Here is a 16,567-nt window from a genome sequence, read left to right on the forward strand (position 1 = left end):
CCAGGGCTGAACATGGCTCATATAAGTCTCACACATGACTTTATCATTTAGATTGTTTGAAAGTAAATAAAAACAAATGGAAAAAAACATTAAATAAAAGCAATTTCTGGACTCTAAAAATGACCTAGAGATATTAGCTATTTTACACCCATCTCCAAAAACAAAAAAAGCATTTTTAATCAATTTTCAAGAAGATGCTCTAATCTTTAATTAAGTATGCATTTAAAAAAAGAAGCATTCTTCATATGTCCAGATTATACATGTTTATTTTGAGTTAGTGGATACAATGGCATATTAGATACCAGCACTCCAAGCTACACCTATGTATTTGCCTCTAAACCTTCACACAGCATCAGTTCCATTCTTCTAACATTCCACCACTGGGCCTCCTATTTCTAGCAAAATCATAGTTCCATTTTTTTAAAAGTAAAAGATGGATCAGCATATTGTGCTTCTAGTGCCCCCACAAAGATTATAATGGTCTCAAATAAGTGTTTACTTTCAGTAAAGGGGGGAAAATTGAAAATATGAGCACTCATAATGGCACTACTACAAGGAAAGAATAGAATACAGATTTCAAAGGAACATTTTGGCTCAATGAGTTAGTTTCTCCTTAGGAAAAAAAAAATCCACATAATGTCATGGATAGGACTTCAAAGTTAAATTGTTCAATTTGTGGGCCACACACTTCAGCGTATTGGCTAGTACATTTTTGCACTGAAACAGAAGCAATACAAGCTTTATGTTCTACCATTACACTTCCAGATTTTTCACTTATTAAGATACCTGCCAACCTAATGATTCTTGCATGCATTAGAGTTTGCTTTTGTAGAATGAAGTTTATTTTCCCCATCCCTCCCACTCCCATAAACATTGCAATGCGAACTCTTTGCCCAATTTTATGAGAATGTTACAAAGGACAGTTCTGTGCCACCTCAGGACAGGAATTCCCTGTTCCCTCCCCAGCTACTGATGAATCAGTAGTATTGATCACATCTCATCTTACATGCAAACAGACCCTGCTCCCTTAATTTCCCCATGCCAGAGGCATACGAGTCGGCAGGTATGCATACAAAAATGGAATTAAAAAGAAAAGGAAAAGGAAAAAAAAGTTTTCTTATTAAAGCCTATCGTCCTAGAATGAATCCATTGCTTTGAATTCACTTAAGGCCTGTACAGGCGAAATGTGTTTCTTCTGGGAACCTCGTCTAACTCGTGTCTGGAATTCTTCAGGCTTTTCTCTCTTCACAAGGGGCTTCTTCTCTGGAGCCTTCATCTTCCAAGACACAACTGGTGAGTTGACAGCTGCTGTCCCATACACCTTCTGGTATTTGGTTGAGGCCACATAGGATGCTTTCACCGTGAGGACAACAGCATTCATCAGGTTTTTAGCTGCCTGGATAAGTGATGTGGCACTGTCCAGCTAGAGCAGGAGGAGGAGAGAGATACACCTGGGTTAGTCACAGCACAGCATTCACAAGATGGTGGTGTAACTTCATAGTTCAAACAGTGTTGTGCTTGTGCAGGTATATAATATTAACAAAAAAAGAGCAAATTATTAAATGATAAAGTGAACAAGCTACATAGCAATCACTCTCTTCTATCCTTAATCCCAAGGTGAAAAGAAAAAAAGAAGACACTCTATAAGGTATAGCTTTCTAAAACCCCAATACCTCTAAAGACTAAGAACTTTTTAGTATGTAAGAATTTGAGTATAACACAAGTTTTCCAAAGTGGAATATCTTATGTTATTACATTAGGTTGTTTGGTGAGGGTGAGAATTACTCAAATGCTTAAAAGGCATTTTGCAGGCGCTGTAGAATAAAAAGGTATACAGGGTTATATCTCAATTTTATAGCTCTACCCCTGGAAATATCTATTTATAGATTATTTCTTCATCCTGAGCTCAGTTATGATAGGAATGCAGGCAGCTAAGCAGAGAAACACACCGTTGGTGCACTGCCTTTTATTGAGGTGTTCACTGGACTTGAATATCTATTTAAGCATTTTCAGGTCTTGAATCTACCTCTTACAAAAATAATAATTATGTCAAGCTCTCATAGGTCAGAGAGTATTCAGTGAGATCCCCATTACCCCATGTTAATGAAATATTGATTTCTTATGATGTGGCAAACACTATTTTAAGAACTTTGTATTTCCCCATTTAACTCATAAGCACCCTAGGAGGTAGCTATTATTGTCATTGTATTTTATGATGAGAGAACTTGTGCTTTATACAATTTAAGTGATGAAGTCCTTAAAGACTGTACCATACTCCCACACTGTTGGGTAGGATAGCTAAGATACTATAACAAGTCATAACTTAGAGTAGGTTTAGAAGCTGATCCTTAGACTCAAACCAGGGATGTTTTTAGTTCATCTCTTTTATTCTTTTAACTAGTTTGACAATGTGGTATATATTTTATATGAAACCATTCAATATCTGTTTCAACCTGCTTCACTTCCTAGACTACAGATGCAAGAAAGTTCAAAACTGCATTTCCCAGACTCCTTTTCAGCCAGGATCTACAAGTGATCTAATAAAAGGAAAGAATTAACAGCTGACTATTTATCAAACTTCTTATAATATCATCTAAGAAAATATATCCATTGCAGTTAAATGAGGAATCCAATAATGTTTCTCATTGTTGAGCTTGATGGGGTGTAGCGGCATTAGCGAATGGGAGTTAGATATGTACCTTCTGTGTGTAAGGTAATTGGCAAATTTTTTAAGCTAAGGGACCCCAAATACTGTGGCCCCTCTATGTGATGTGACTTGCCCTTATTTTAACTTTTTGCCATTTTCTGTGATCAAAGCATGTCCCAAACAGTGACTGGGCACATCAGAAGTTACATCTAAGGCCTCTGTGATGCTATTTCTCAGGCTGTTCTCTGTTCCGTGTACTTCATTAGAGCTAAATAAATATAATGCTAAATTAAAAAAATTATGACAAGTGAGCTCTCAGTTCTCCCACCACCAGAAAAGCTCATGAAGTTAGGTCACTGGGGAAAACAATGGACGATGCTTTCTATGTATGAATTCCTTTCAATACCATAGAATTGAGGCTTTACTATTTAAAATATAGATCGAAGGCCAGTATTACATTTACCCTATAACAACATAAAAAAGAAGCAAAGAGATTTGTGGATTAGAGCCATGATTCAGCAAAGAGATAACTGACTGCTTTGTGAATGAAATCAATCAAATATATAGAGTAAGCACTTTACCACTTCTATTACACTGTACAAGGTGCACATATACAAAAATAACTGCTTAACCCATACTGTTAATTTATAGAGCATAAATTTTGAAAGCTAGCTAAGGAAAAGCAAATTCTAGGTTATTCATGTTAATAGAAGAGAAGCCACACATGGATTAGTAGTACAGTGATTCTCATAGTCTATGAACCAGCAGTATCAGTATCACCTGGGAACCTGATAGAAACTCTCAAATTTTCTGAATAAAAAAATCTGTAATCCAGGGGATGCTGATGCATGCTAGAGATTGAGAACCACTGGATAAATGAAACCCAAGGACTATGTGAAGGTTTATTTCATCTAATGATTTTAGGACTTTGAACATACATGAGTTTGGTAACATCGGGGCCAGTTATCTGGCTGAATTTTACTTTTTTATCTTTTTTTATTATACCCCCAGGTAGAAGTATAAATAATGAGATAGAGAGATAGCAAATGTTGGGACAACTGGGTCAGTCACAGTTTCTTTAGAAGCTAGATACCCTACCCCTTGGCCAATTGACAGCTCCCTGTAAGTCTGTCAGGTTTCAAAAATGAGAAATATTCATTCATAAAGTAAGTTAATTCTGTTGTGTATCATGGGTAAAGAAAGGGAAGAATGGTATCAGGGACAGTTCTGTGAATTTGCTTCTGGGCAAGAAAATTAGTAGAAGTAGAATAAGACAAGATGCATCTACTGCATTATTAAGTGGTTCTCTGAAAGCAAATCTTGGGAGAATTGAGTGGATCCAGAGGGAAGAATTACAAGTAATTTGGAAATTTTTACCACCGATTCCATTTTCAGATAGATGGTGTCTAATTCTGCAGCAAAAATATGATAGCCTGTCTCTTCTTCAGAACCCCTTTGCTCTCCCAGCCTGATGGAGGAATCCTGTGAATAAACCTAATACATTGGTTGAAAGTGAGACATCTCTGAAATATAAAGCCAATGATTTCATTCAAGGTAACTGGTAGGGCAGATACTGAATTTGTGGTAAAGTGTAAAGCTAGTAGGTGAGGAACTGGGCCAGCTAACCCTGAACAAGTATACTGCTAGACAACATGCCCAATCTGAAAAGATATTTACGAACTCCAGGTTTAAGAAAAAGCCAAAGGATAATGTTTACCATTCCCCTATATCCATTTTAATGATTTAGATCATTGTTGCTACAATCAGAATTTGTTTTATTTAAAAATGACTCCCCTTTATGCTTGTCCAAAATAGCACAGAGACCTGGTATGTGTCATTAAAAATTCACTTCCTAAAGAAAATACACTAAAATGACTAGGGCTACATGGCAAGATCTTTTAATACAAGGTTTAGGAAACCCTGTTTAACCTAATTGTATTGTTTTGCAATTTATACTATATGGCATTTTCAGACAAGATATATAAATGAATTATGTACAAATGAAGTCCTAATAACCAATATTAATTGAGCATTTAGGAGGTGCTTAGACATTGCCTTTGTCCTTTTAATTACATTTCATGGTTTAAGTTCCAAAAATTCCTTGAAGTAGGAACAATCAATATAAGCTTAGAAAGGTAATAGAACTTGCCTCTGAAATAATGGGCAAAACTAGGGATCAGGACCTATACTGTTTTTCTCCAAAGACTACCATCTGAACCCCTCTTTCATCTCTGGGGTTCTTGTTTTTTAGTGACTATCATTCAAAATGAACCTATCTCAATGATTAGTTCTGTTTGTGTAATGCCTGTCCTTAAACTTGGTACCATTCTATACACATCATGACTGAGTATGGTGAGAGCCACCATCTCAGCTGTGACTCTTAGTTTCATCCTTGGAGCCTGAATTCTTTGTAACTAGGTCTCCTGGCCTCAGGTATGTTCCTACCTCCTTCTTGGCTTAGATTTATCCTCATGGCAGCAGCGACTGGAATCTGATCCCCACAGATTTCTCTTATACTTGCTCAGCTTCTCTGAAGCATAGTCACTGCACATAGTCACTGACTGGTCGTGCTCTTGGATGGGGTTCAGCTACTTAGTGCTCTAAGCCTCCTCTATCAGGGCTGGTATTCCTAGATTTATAACAGCTTTAAAGTGGATTGTATTTAGAAATACATTCCTCCAGCTAGTCTATATATGTACTGATTAACCTGGGAGCAGAAAGACTCTTATCTTTTCCTACTTAAGAGACTTTTTATTCCTACTGGACATTTAGTTCAGTCCTTATATCTAAGAGAAGTAACCTAAATTTCAGTTAATTAAAAAAAAAAAAAAGCTACATTTAACACCAATGTACCAGTCTCTGCATTAGCTCCCTGAGTTTCTTTTCTTTCCTTCAATCTCACAACAATGTCTGAGACAGGTATTACTATTATGCCCAGTTGGGACAGAGAGGGGCCATGCAGCTTGCTAAGTATCACATTGCAGGTAGGTGTTGAAGCCAAAACTTAAACCCAGGCAGCCTAACTCCAGAGTCCATGGACTAACCATTTCTTGATGCTGCTTCCCAGAGCCATGCATGGCAGATGAAGCCACAGCTCACCAATCTATCAAGCTATGCTAGACTAATTAATTCTCCCTATTTTATTTTATAGGTGTCTGCTATCCCTAACCACAGAAATCAGGCTTCTCCTAATTCTGTCACTATTTTTTTTTTAAATATCAAAGTACTATTTTAAAAAGGTAGCAGATGTTTCCTCACATCTTGTTCTGTTACAATCCATGAAAAGCAAATAAGGGTGGGAGAGCTGTTTCATAGCCATCTCTATAGGGTTTTTCTAGTTCTTTTTCTGCCTCTGTACTAGTCTTTTCTTTTTAACCCCACTAAAATTCTCATAGACAGATTTATCTTTCCCTACATCATCCTCAATTTGTGTTTTGAATGGAGAGATATAGAGGGGAGATGTTGCTGATTTGTGATTTTTTTCATTAATTGATATTTGTGCTAATTCCTTAGGTTGAAGATTGTCATGAAAAGTGCTTAAAATGACTTTACAGGATCATCTGAAGAATTCTGAAACCCCCCTCCCATAAGTCTTACACTACTTCATGCAAATGGAGGTTATGTTGCAAGAGGTGTTCAGTTTCTTTTTTTTTTTAAGATCTTCTTTATTTATTCATGAGACACACACACACACACACACACACACAGAGGCAGAGACACAGGCAGAGGGAGAAGCAAGCCCCATACAGGGAGCCCAATGTGGGACTTGATTCTGGGACTCCAGGATCACACCCTGGGCTGAAGGCAGGCGCTAAAACACTGGGCCACCTCGGGATCCCCAAGGTGTTCAGTTTCAATAGAAACAGACTTTGATGCAAATATAACTGAGAGACTCAATCAAACTCTCAATCAAACTCTCAAAGTACACCTCCATTTCTGGAAATGCTGAATTCTCATATAATCTTTTGGTTTATCTCTTTCTTTCTACCTAACCACATATTTCTTCAAATACTTACTTTATATCTACTTTGTGCCAACCACCATGCTTGTGTTGGGTATACATAGACAGACACACAAACCATAAGGTCTAATGCTGATAAGTGGTTTAGTGGGATTAAGGTGCTAAAGAAACAGAGACAATATAGTACCTACTTTCAGTCAGGTAGGGATATGGTGGAAAAAGAAGACATCATGATGAGAATGATAGTCTAAACTCACTTTAATGAATGAAGTAGGTGGTTATAGGTGACTAGATGGTTGAGTGATTAAAAAAAAAAAGATAATTCTGGAATTCCTAGATAGTAAGTATAGCTAGGTATATATTGATGCTCTGAAACCAGATGATAGAAATAAGAGGAAAGTGGAGGTGTTACAATATTGAGTTTAATTCTGGACATGCTGAATTTGAGGTATCTGTGTTACATGTCAGTAAAGTTATCAAAGTGACAATTGAAATTATGGGAATGAAACTTCAGAGGCCAGTTCTAAGAAACCACATGTTTTGCTTATACTGGTTTTCCTAATTATTTCATGAACAGCATTCTGCATATTATAGGTATCTATGTCAATTTCTGATTTCTTCTTCCTTCATATTCTTTATTTAAGTATTTTCACGAAGAAAGAATAAAATGCTGAATCCTTATTTTCTCTGGTCAAAAAGCTCAATAGATCTACTAAAATTTTTCTCAGCTTTATACTTTCAGTATCAATCTAAAGCATAACATCATCAAGAAATATCTTAACTATTCCCTTGACAGGCAAGGCTACTTTCTGTTAAGTAATTAGCAATCCTTCATCCTTGAAAATCATGGTGAAATTCCTGAGACCACCCAGCAATAAGACAAATGCAGTTTAGACTTAACAGCTGCCTTTAACTACACACACATATATACACACACACACAGGACATTGTCAAAACTACAAAATAATGTAAAGGAGGTGGAGGGAAACACACTAGGTTAAATATATGGGACATAGTTAATGTCTTAGGATGTTAATGTGTGAGAGCCAGGTATATAATCATAGAAGAAAATTAGGGTTTCATTAATGTGTTCTACAATAATCCATTTTAAGATTGCATAGAGAGATAGAAATATAACCTGGAAATCTATTTTCAAAATAGCTGAGTTTTACTGATAAATACTAAACCATAAATGGTAGTTCATGGGAATCCCCAGTACAAAGCTATCTGTACTTGGATTTAAAATAATGCAAATGGCATGGGACTACCAGCTAAATGAAATAGAATAAAATAAGCCAAATTCATTTCAAGGTAATTTTGATGTATAAAAACAGAGGAGTTTTACTTAATCACCTCAAAAAACTTAGAAATGCCTAGGGGAGGGAACACAGTCCCATTTGGGCCTACGCTATTTTAATTTTCTAAAGTCAGAGCTGATAGTGTTAATGATTTTGAAAATGCTAAAAGGACTCTGCAAATATGGGCAGAGTCCATTTTAGGCTCTTGCAAGGTCTTTCAGTGGGAATAACTTAGTATTTCACATCTAAGAAGTATTTTAATGGGGCTATTCTCTACATATTCAGGCCTGGGATAGTGTTTTGCAGGGAGGAAGTTGTAATGGGAGTACGGACAATAAATTGAAAGTAAACACCGTGAGAAAACTGGAATCTTTCCACTGCAGCTGGTCATTTATTTATATTTAAACAGTTATCTCCCCAAAAGGAGTCACAAATTTCTTGGAGGAGGAAACAAACAAACAAACAAAAAACGACTACCCCCACCCCCGCCCCCCCTACAAGTCAGCTTTGCTGTTAATGAATGGGAGGTTAGAAACCCAGAGCATTGGAGCCTTTTATCCACCAAGAACAGTTCACGTTTTAAAAATCCATGAGGCTTTGAAAAGATATTTGATCTATTCAGAAACTGTGATACTTTTGAAATACCTTGAAATACCTGCCTACTTCTTCCATAGTCTACATCAATAACACTTTTTAAAAGCTCTAGCAAGTTCAGCATAATAAATAACTCAAGCAAACAAAAGACATGGTGAAAAGGTTCAGCCTAACCAAATCTTTCCCTAACTTTATGGATGTTTACACACTTGCAAATAAGACAATTCCTTTGCGGTAAGCCCTCCTTTCAGTGTCCTAGTCCACTCACTCTTCATCAAACAACAATGTAGTAAGTTAGCAAAACCGCATTCCTTCTGGATAAGGTAGTGACAGGGATTTGCCACTCATCTTTATGGTGGCCATGACTGGCATTATTAATCACAGCACTTTAGTCCCTCAAAAGCTGCTGAGGAGCTTAGGAAAAGAAACATCTTTACCTCCTTTCTCTAAGAGGTCACATTTTGACAGTGTCAAGAACTACTTGATATGGTTTATAATACAGATTTGTCATACACCTCTGTATTTTGTACACCTTTCCTTCTGTATTTAAATTGACTTGTTTAATATCTTTTGTTTTTGTTTCTTCCAATCAGATTGCTGACAAGTATGATGCTGTATTTACTCTTGTTTCTATAGCTGATACCATAATAAGAGTTGATTAAACAGAAGACTTTAAGTAATAAAGGAAGTTCAAAGTATGGGGGAATTATTTTAAATCAGGTGATAAAAATTAGCTGAATATAATAGCAAATAGGGTGTCTGAGGTGAAATGACCATCATAGGTATGCTTCAATTATAGTTATGAAAAAAAAACTGCATTAAATCTGGTAATATTCCAACAATCCTTTACAAATGACAGCTGAAGTACTGTGGGAAAACTCCTGAAGAGTTGGCTTAATCTCATGGGTATTCACATTTCATTTTTAATATCTTGAAGATCAAACGTTTTATAACTTTAAGTAGTGGATCAGTCAAAGCATAAAGAAGGATAAGAGGTCTGTTATTTTTTTTTCAGGGTTACCCTGAGTGATGCCAGGGAGGCAGCTGGTGTTCTACCAATGCTGAAGACCAGTTGTTAGGAAATCTGTACGTAATGGCTCAAGATTAAGTTGGCAAAGGCCTTAGCAGAAAAGCACTGCCATCTAAGGAAAAAATCTCCACAGCATTGAGAAATTTACCAGTTGGCTCCAGGTAACTTTTTCAATTGGACAAATTTGTGTCTTTGTTTTTAATTCATTTACGTAGGTAGTAGCGCTTCATAGTCAGCCAGTCCACTGATTAACTGTCTTCATTTGCATTTTTTCAATTATAGGTAAGTAAACCTTGGGGACTCCCATGAAGGCTTAATTACAGTCAACAAATTTCCTAAATATGGCTTAGAGCCATTCTTTCTCACTATTAAAGGCTGAACAGTTTTTACTCAACCCAAAACAAGGCATTCTTGCTAACCTTGGAATCCCAAGGAGAAGTGGGAATATCAAGAGGTGTTGGCCCTTGGAAAATTAGGAACTGGCATGTCTGTTCATTTAGGACTCCCTAGCTCCTGTTTCTATATTTCTTCTCATACTCTTCCTTTTTTAATACTTCAGAGAAGGCCTCTGGGTCAGGAAATCTTGGATTGTTTTCACCTAACACAGACGTACAGGCAATTGTGGTACTGATGGATTTTTAGATACCTACCATGACTGGGAGATAGTCCTGTGTAAAAAGACAATCTTTACATCACATAAATATACCATGCATTGATTGTTGATCCTGTCATCTATAATAATGAGCATGTCCTCACCATCCAAGGTTCTCTTCAAAGGGCTAAAATTCCTTTTTACCTTTCCTATACAAGAGCCAATTAGCAGAAGATCACTACCTTTGATGGATTTCCCTAAGCAGTATCATCATTATTGAGAGACAAATCTAAGACAAGCCATTGTTCAAGACTCCAAGAACATTATCTTCATAAAATAGATGAGCCACCAAAGGATCTATACTATCAGAAGTGCCTAAATCTGTATGGATATGGGGATCTGCTGATACATGATGAAGGCTATTTAATACCTTATGAAATATCTCCTAGGCTCCAGCATGCAATTACAACAATTAAGAAAGGAATAGACAAGAGTCAAGGATGACAAGTTCGGACGCTAGAGGACTATGCTGGCAAGTGAGCATAATCCAAAGGTCCTGAATTATTATTTTCTTTCACTTTTCTTCACATTCAACCATTAGGAATTGTGTTACATGGCATTATTCATATGTTGAAGAAAGGGAACTTTCATCTAGCTCATGACCCTTTCCTTATCAGGTGGGTGGAAAGAGCTGGTGGAAGCCTCTCTTACTACCTGAATTACTGCTGAAGAGACTTCTTCCCCAGGAGTTTTTGTTGCCTCTCCTCAGGATCCTAGACCCCTTTTCCAATACCTTCTTACATATCACCCTCTCCATCCTGCTCTCCTCTACATCTTTTCTATATATTTTCTCTCTTAAAATGAACACTTTCTAGTATTAAGTATTAAATGAGATAATACCCTCAAAGCTGAATGCCTGGCAATGATAGGCCCTTATCAAATTTTAAGCTTTTATTATTCTGTGACCCATGTTTCCTTAAATCACCACTTGAGTCCAAAAGGATCTTTTAAAATTATATTTCTTGGATTCTACCACTTTCTCCTTGCAGGTTTCCTCCTTACCTCTACTTTCCTGCATTTGGACTTTCTCCAACCCTCTTCTTACTGAAGTTACCACTTTGGCTTGCTTTTAATGCCTGCATATCATAGTGGGGTTTTTTGTTTTGTTTTGTTTTATAATTAGGCTTCAAGCTTATCAGAGAGCCCAACATGGGACCTGAACTCACAACCCTGAGGGATCAAGAGTTGGATGCTTAATGGACTGAGCTACCCAAGTGCCCCAATGCCTGTATATAATGGTTTTAATGTGATAGGGATAACGCATGGAGAAATTCACAGGGGCAATAAAAAAGTTTCAAAGGATTAGAATCTTATCTAACACTACTGAATTATTTATAAGGAAGAAATTAGAGGTCAAGATTTAGTACAAGAAAGAATGGGGGTTTTACATAAATGTATGATGTCCATAATTATGAACATTTGGGGCTTAATTGGGGTTGGAGAAAGAAAATCAAGATGGCCATAGTAAGATAGACAGGGAAGGCAATCTGGTCTAATATGAAAGGCAGCAAAATTCATACTATACAATATTTTACCCAACCATTTATAGAGCCTAAAATTCAAAAAATTCAGGCTCTTCATTGTGGTTAGTATGTTATTTCTAGGTGTTTCTTACTAATAACAAATTATGTCACCTTGAAAGTGTAACTTTTTAAAAACATAAGAAATAACAATTATTGGTGAAGATGTGAAGAAAAAGTAGCCCTTGTGCATTGTTGGTGGGAATGCAAACTCCATGGAAAACAGTATGGAGGCTCCTCAGAGCAGTGATTCCACTACTGAGTATTAACCCAAATAAAACAAGAACACTAATTCAAAAAAAGAAATCAATGGACCACTATGCTTATTGCAGCACTATTTACAATAGCCAAGATATGGAAGCAATGTCCATCAATACATACAGTATATACATACATACAATAGAATGTTACACATCGATAAAAGGGAGTTTAATGCTAAGTGAAATAAGACAAATACTACATGATTTCTCTAACAAGTGGAATTTAAGAAACAAAACAAATGATCAAAAAAAAAATGGCAAACAAAAAAACAAACTCTTAGAGAACAAACTAGTGAGTGCTAGAGGGGCAGTGAGTGGAAGTATGAGTGAAATAGATGAAGAGGATTGAGGTATACACTTATCGTGGGGATTATTGAGTAATATGAAATTGTTAAATCAGTATAATATACACCTTAAGCTAATAACACTGTTCATTATATTGAATACAAAAACAATTCTAGTATGTAAGCTAGAAAAAGAAAAACATGGAGCTGCCCCTTCTGGCCTAGGAGAGCTCATCAAACATTGAATATACCTCCCAAGTCTGGTGCTTCCTTTCCATCAAAACAAATAATTGGGTTCCCTGGACTTGTTTTTTAAAGTTTTAAATCTCTTTTCCTACAATATAGGCTTTTTTAATCCTAGTCCATGGGACCTAGACCTAGCACCTGCCATCTCTACTTAAGATTGGCCTAGCTCATCATCTAAATCCAGGAAAAGACATACGCTGTGAGATCTATATATTCTTTAGGAATAGTTTTAACATCCCACCCAACAAGCTTCCAAGAACATAAGCAAACAAACCTTGCTACCTTTGGTTGGACTGTGCTGACATTTATCATGCAAATAAGTTAGAAAAGGGTAGATTTTGAGAATAGACCTTTTTATGAAAAAAAGAAAAGGAAAAAAAATCTGGGATGATTAAAAATAAAATCTAAGGGAAGGATAGTGCCTAAGCTGTGGTCTGGAAAGGCCAGGAGACAGCAAGAAGTAAGGCAGGTACAAAACAAAAAACACAATGGGAAACCTTAAGATTAGCCCTACTTGTCAATGCTCCATGCCTCTTCCAAAACCCATAAAACAAGGATGGCTGATTTGTATCACAGTTGCTGCCATTTCTTTCTTCAATGGTATGTTTAGTAGGCATGGCCAATCAATAATAGTCCTTTGTCTTAGACTTGGTCTCAGAATTCTCAAAGCAAAGCCCAATCAATAGCAACTGATGACAGTAATCAAGATGAAACCCATTTAAAGAAAAGGATATAATTAGAAGAAAGCTTATGAAAGAGAAACATTTTTTGAGTAAAAGCAAACATACACTAACGGTGATAGGCAAACACTAAAAGACAAAAGTGGTAAAATCAATTATATCTTTAAAACATTAGTTAAGGGAACTCACCAAAACAAGTAAAATGTGCATGGGGAAGTAAAAGTTTTTTAGAATGTGTCTGAACTTTAGTTATCATCAACTTAATATGGGCTGCTTTATATGAACCTCATGGTAATTAAAAACCTATAATAGATAATACTAGAGAAAATCACTAATTACAAGAAAAGAAAGGAACAGAAACTATAAAAACAACAAAATGGCAATCAGTACATGACTATCAGTAAGTCCAGAACCAGATGGCTTTATAGGTGAATTCTATCAAAAATTTAAAGAAGTGTTCATATCTATTCCAAAAAATAGAAAATGAAAGCTTCCAAATTTATTTTGCAAGGTCAGCATTTCCCTGGTACGAAAATCAAAGAAACAACAAACAAATTATAGGCTGATGACCAAAGATGCAAACATCCTTAACAAAATATTAGTAAACTGCATTTAACAATGCATCAAAAGGATTATTCAATCAAATTGGATTTATGCTAGTGAAACAAGCGTGGTTTAATATTCATAGATCAATCAGCCTGATACACCACATCAACACAATAAAGAATAAAAATGAAATGATTGTCTTAATAGATGCAGAAAAAGCACTTGACAAAATTCAACATCCACTCATGATGAAAAGCTCTCAAAAAGTAAGTTTAGTGGGATCATATCTTAATGTAATAAAAGACATATATGGCAAACTCACACCTAACATTATACTTAATGGTGAAAAATTAAGAGCTTTTCATCTACAATCATAAACACCAGGATGTTTACTCTTGCTACTTTTATTCAACATAATACTGGAAATCCTAGCCACAGCAAAACTTAACCAAGGGAGTGAAAAATCTATACACTGAAAACCATTAAACATTGGTAAAAGAAACTGAAGCTGATACATACAAATGCAAAGCTATATCATGTCCATGCATCAGAAGAATTAATGTTAAAATGTCCCTACTACCCAAAGCAATATATAGATTCAATGTAATACTTATCAAAATATCAATAGCATTTTTCATGGAACTAGAAAAAAATAATCCTAAAATTTGTAGGGAAACACAAAAGACCCTAAACAGCCAAAGCAATCTTGAGAAAGAAGAACAAAGCTGGAGACGTCACAATCCCAGACTTCAAGGTATACTACAAAGCTATAGTAATCAAAATAGTATGGTACTGGCACAAAAATAGACACAGAATATGAAACATGGAAAAGAATAGAGAGTCTAGAAATAACCCCACACTTATATGGTCAATTAATGACAAAAGAGGCAAGAATATATTAGGGAGTATATTGGGGAAAAGACAATCTTTTCAATAAATAGTACTGGGAAAACTAGACAGATACATACAAAAGAACAAAACTAGACCAATTACACCACACAAAAATAAACTCAAAATGGATTAAGGGACTAAATGTGAGACATGAAACCATAGAAATCCTAAAAGAAAACATAGGTGGTAATCTCTTTGACATTGTCTTAGCAACATTTTACTAGATAAGTCTCCTCAGGCAAAAGAAACAAAAGCACAATAAACTATTGAGACTACACCAAAATAGAAAATTTTTGCACAGCAAAAGTAACCATAAAAAAAAGAAAGGTGACTTACTGAGAGAAGTTATTTGCAAAAATATATTTTCAATATTAACCTTTTATCAGATAAATTAAAGAACTTGTATAACTCCACACCAAAAAAAAAAAAAAAAAAAAAAAAGAGAGAGAGAGAGAGAGAGAGATAAAAATGGGCAGAGGACCTAAATAGACATTTTTCCATAGAGGACATACGGATGGCCAACAGACATGAAAAGATGTTCAATGTCAATTATCAGGGAAATGCAAATCAAAACAACAAGATATTAGCCTACACATGTCAAAAGAACTCAAATCAAAGAGACAAGAAATAACAAGTATTGGGAAGGATGTTGGCAGAAAGGGAACCTTCCATGCACTATTGGTAGAAATGTAAATCAGTGCAGCCAATATGGAAAACAGCATGGAAGTTCCTCAAAAAATTAAAAATAGAAATACTATATGATTTGGTATTTCTACTACAGGGCATTTATCCCTGGATAAGCAACCAAAGTGTCCATAGATAGATTAATGGATTAAGAAGATATACAAATGATGAAATATTACTCAGTCATAAAATGGGTGAGATTTTGCCATTTGCAACAATATCCACAGACCTAGAGAGCATTAGGTGAAGTGAAATTAGTTGGAAGAGGACAAATATAATATGAGTTCACTTATAAATGAACTAACAAAAAAAGCAGAAATAGACCCATGAATATAGAGAAATATCTGGTATTTGACAGAGGGGCGGGGTTGGAGGGAGGGATGGTTGCAATGGATGAAGGGAGATAGGAGGTACAAGCTTCTAGTTATGGAGTGAATAAGTCATTGAGATAAAAGGTACAGCACAAAAGAAAAAAAAAAGGTGCAGCACAGGAAATATCGTCAATGGTATTTTCATAACATTTTTGTATGGTAACAGATGGTGGCTATACTTGTGGTAAGCATAGTATAACAGAGTTGTCCAATCACTATGTTGTATACCTGAAACTAATGTAACACTGTGTGCCAACTATACATCATTTAAAATAAATTTTTAAAAGCAAATCAAACCCACTTAACCATACCTACTATGGGACTTCTTAACAGCCCTATCCCATAAAAATCTGTGCTTTAAGAGTAGTATATTAATAACATTTCTGTCTCATTATCATAATTTCTCCTCATATAATTCATAAAGAATGATATCTTAAGTATAATTCAGAAAACTGTTAGATTTATATGTACCTGGGTAAAATAATCCACTATAATAGCCTAAAATTAGCTCTTCTTTCATTAGAGAAACGAGAATTACAAGAAGAAGAAATGGCTATCATTATTCAAGGGTGCATAGTAAATCCAGTAATTTTAATTAAACCAGTTTTAAATATCAGCAGTTATTCCATGCCTTTTTCTAATTGAATACATTTTTCTACATACTCTGGAACAATTCCTGAGTAGACATAGAGTATAGCCTCCAAACCTTCTTTCTTTCTTCCTGGTCACTTATTTTCCCATCGTGAGATGTAACCACAATTCTATCACGTATTCAAATAATTTCCAAGCACTCATGGTGTACACAGTCATAGATTTAGGTAGAGGTTTCCCATCTTTAGTCCAATACAACTCAATTAGTTGTAGCCATTAAATCTTTAGCTTTCACCTAGATACCACTTCAGG

General features: G+C 35.6%; 1 protein-coding gene across 9 annotated transcripts in view; it reads right to left on the reverse strand.

Annotated features, from left to right (window-relative positions):
* Nucleotides 1-248: 248 nt before the first annotated feature.
* The window catches only part of CTNNA2 (catenin alpha 2), a 1,086,013-nt gene continuing 1,069,694 nt past the window's right edge, over nucleotides 249-16,567 (reverse strand). For 7 of the 9 annotated variants that reach the window (XM_025453745.3, XM_025453746.3, XM_025453748.3 and 4 more), the window contains 2 exons: nucleotides 4,025-4,141; nucleotides 249-1,423 (listed from right to left, as the gene is read on the reverse strand). In XM_025453745.3, coding sequence (XP_025309530.1) covers nucleotides 1,136-1,423; nucleotides 4,025-4,141 — 405 coding nt within the window. In that variant the 3' untranslated portion in view covers nucleotides 249-1,135. The remainder of the gene's footprint in view (nucleotides 1,424-4,024; nucleotides 4,142-16,567) is intronic. The other 2 variants (XM_025453750.3, XM_025453752.3) reach the window with 1 other exon arrangement.

Source organism: Canis lupus, chromosome 17, assembly GCF_003254725.2.
Source record: "Canis lupus dingo isolate Sandy chromosome 17, ASM325472v2, whole genome shotgun sequence".
In the NCBI taxonomy this organism is placed as follows: Eukaryota; Metazoa; Chordata; class Mammalia; order Carnivora; family Canidae; genus Canis; species Canis lupus.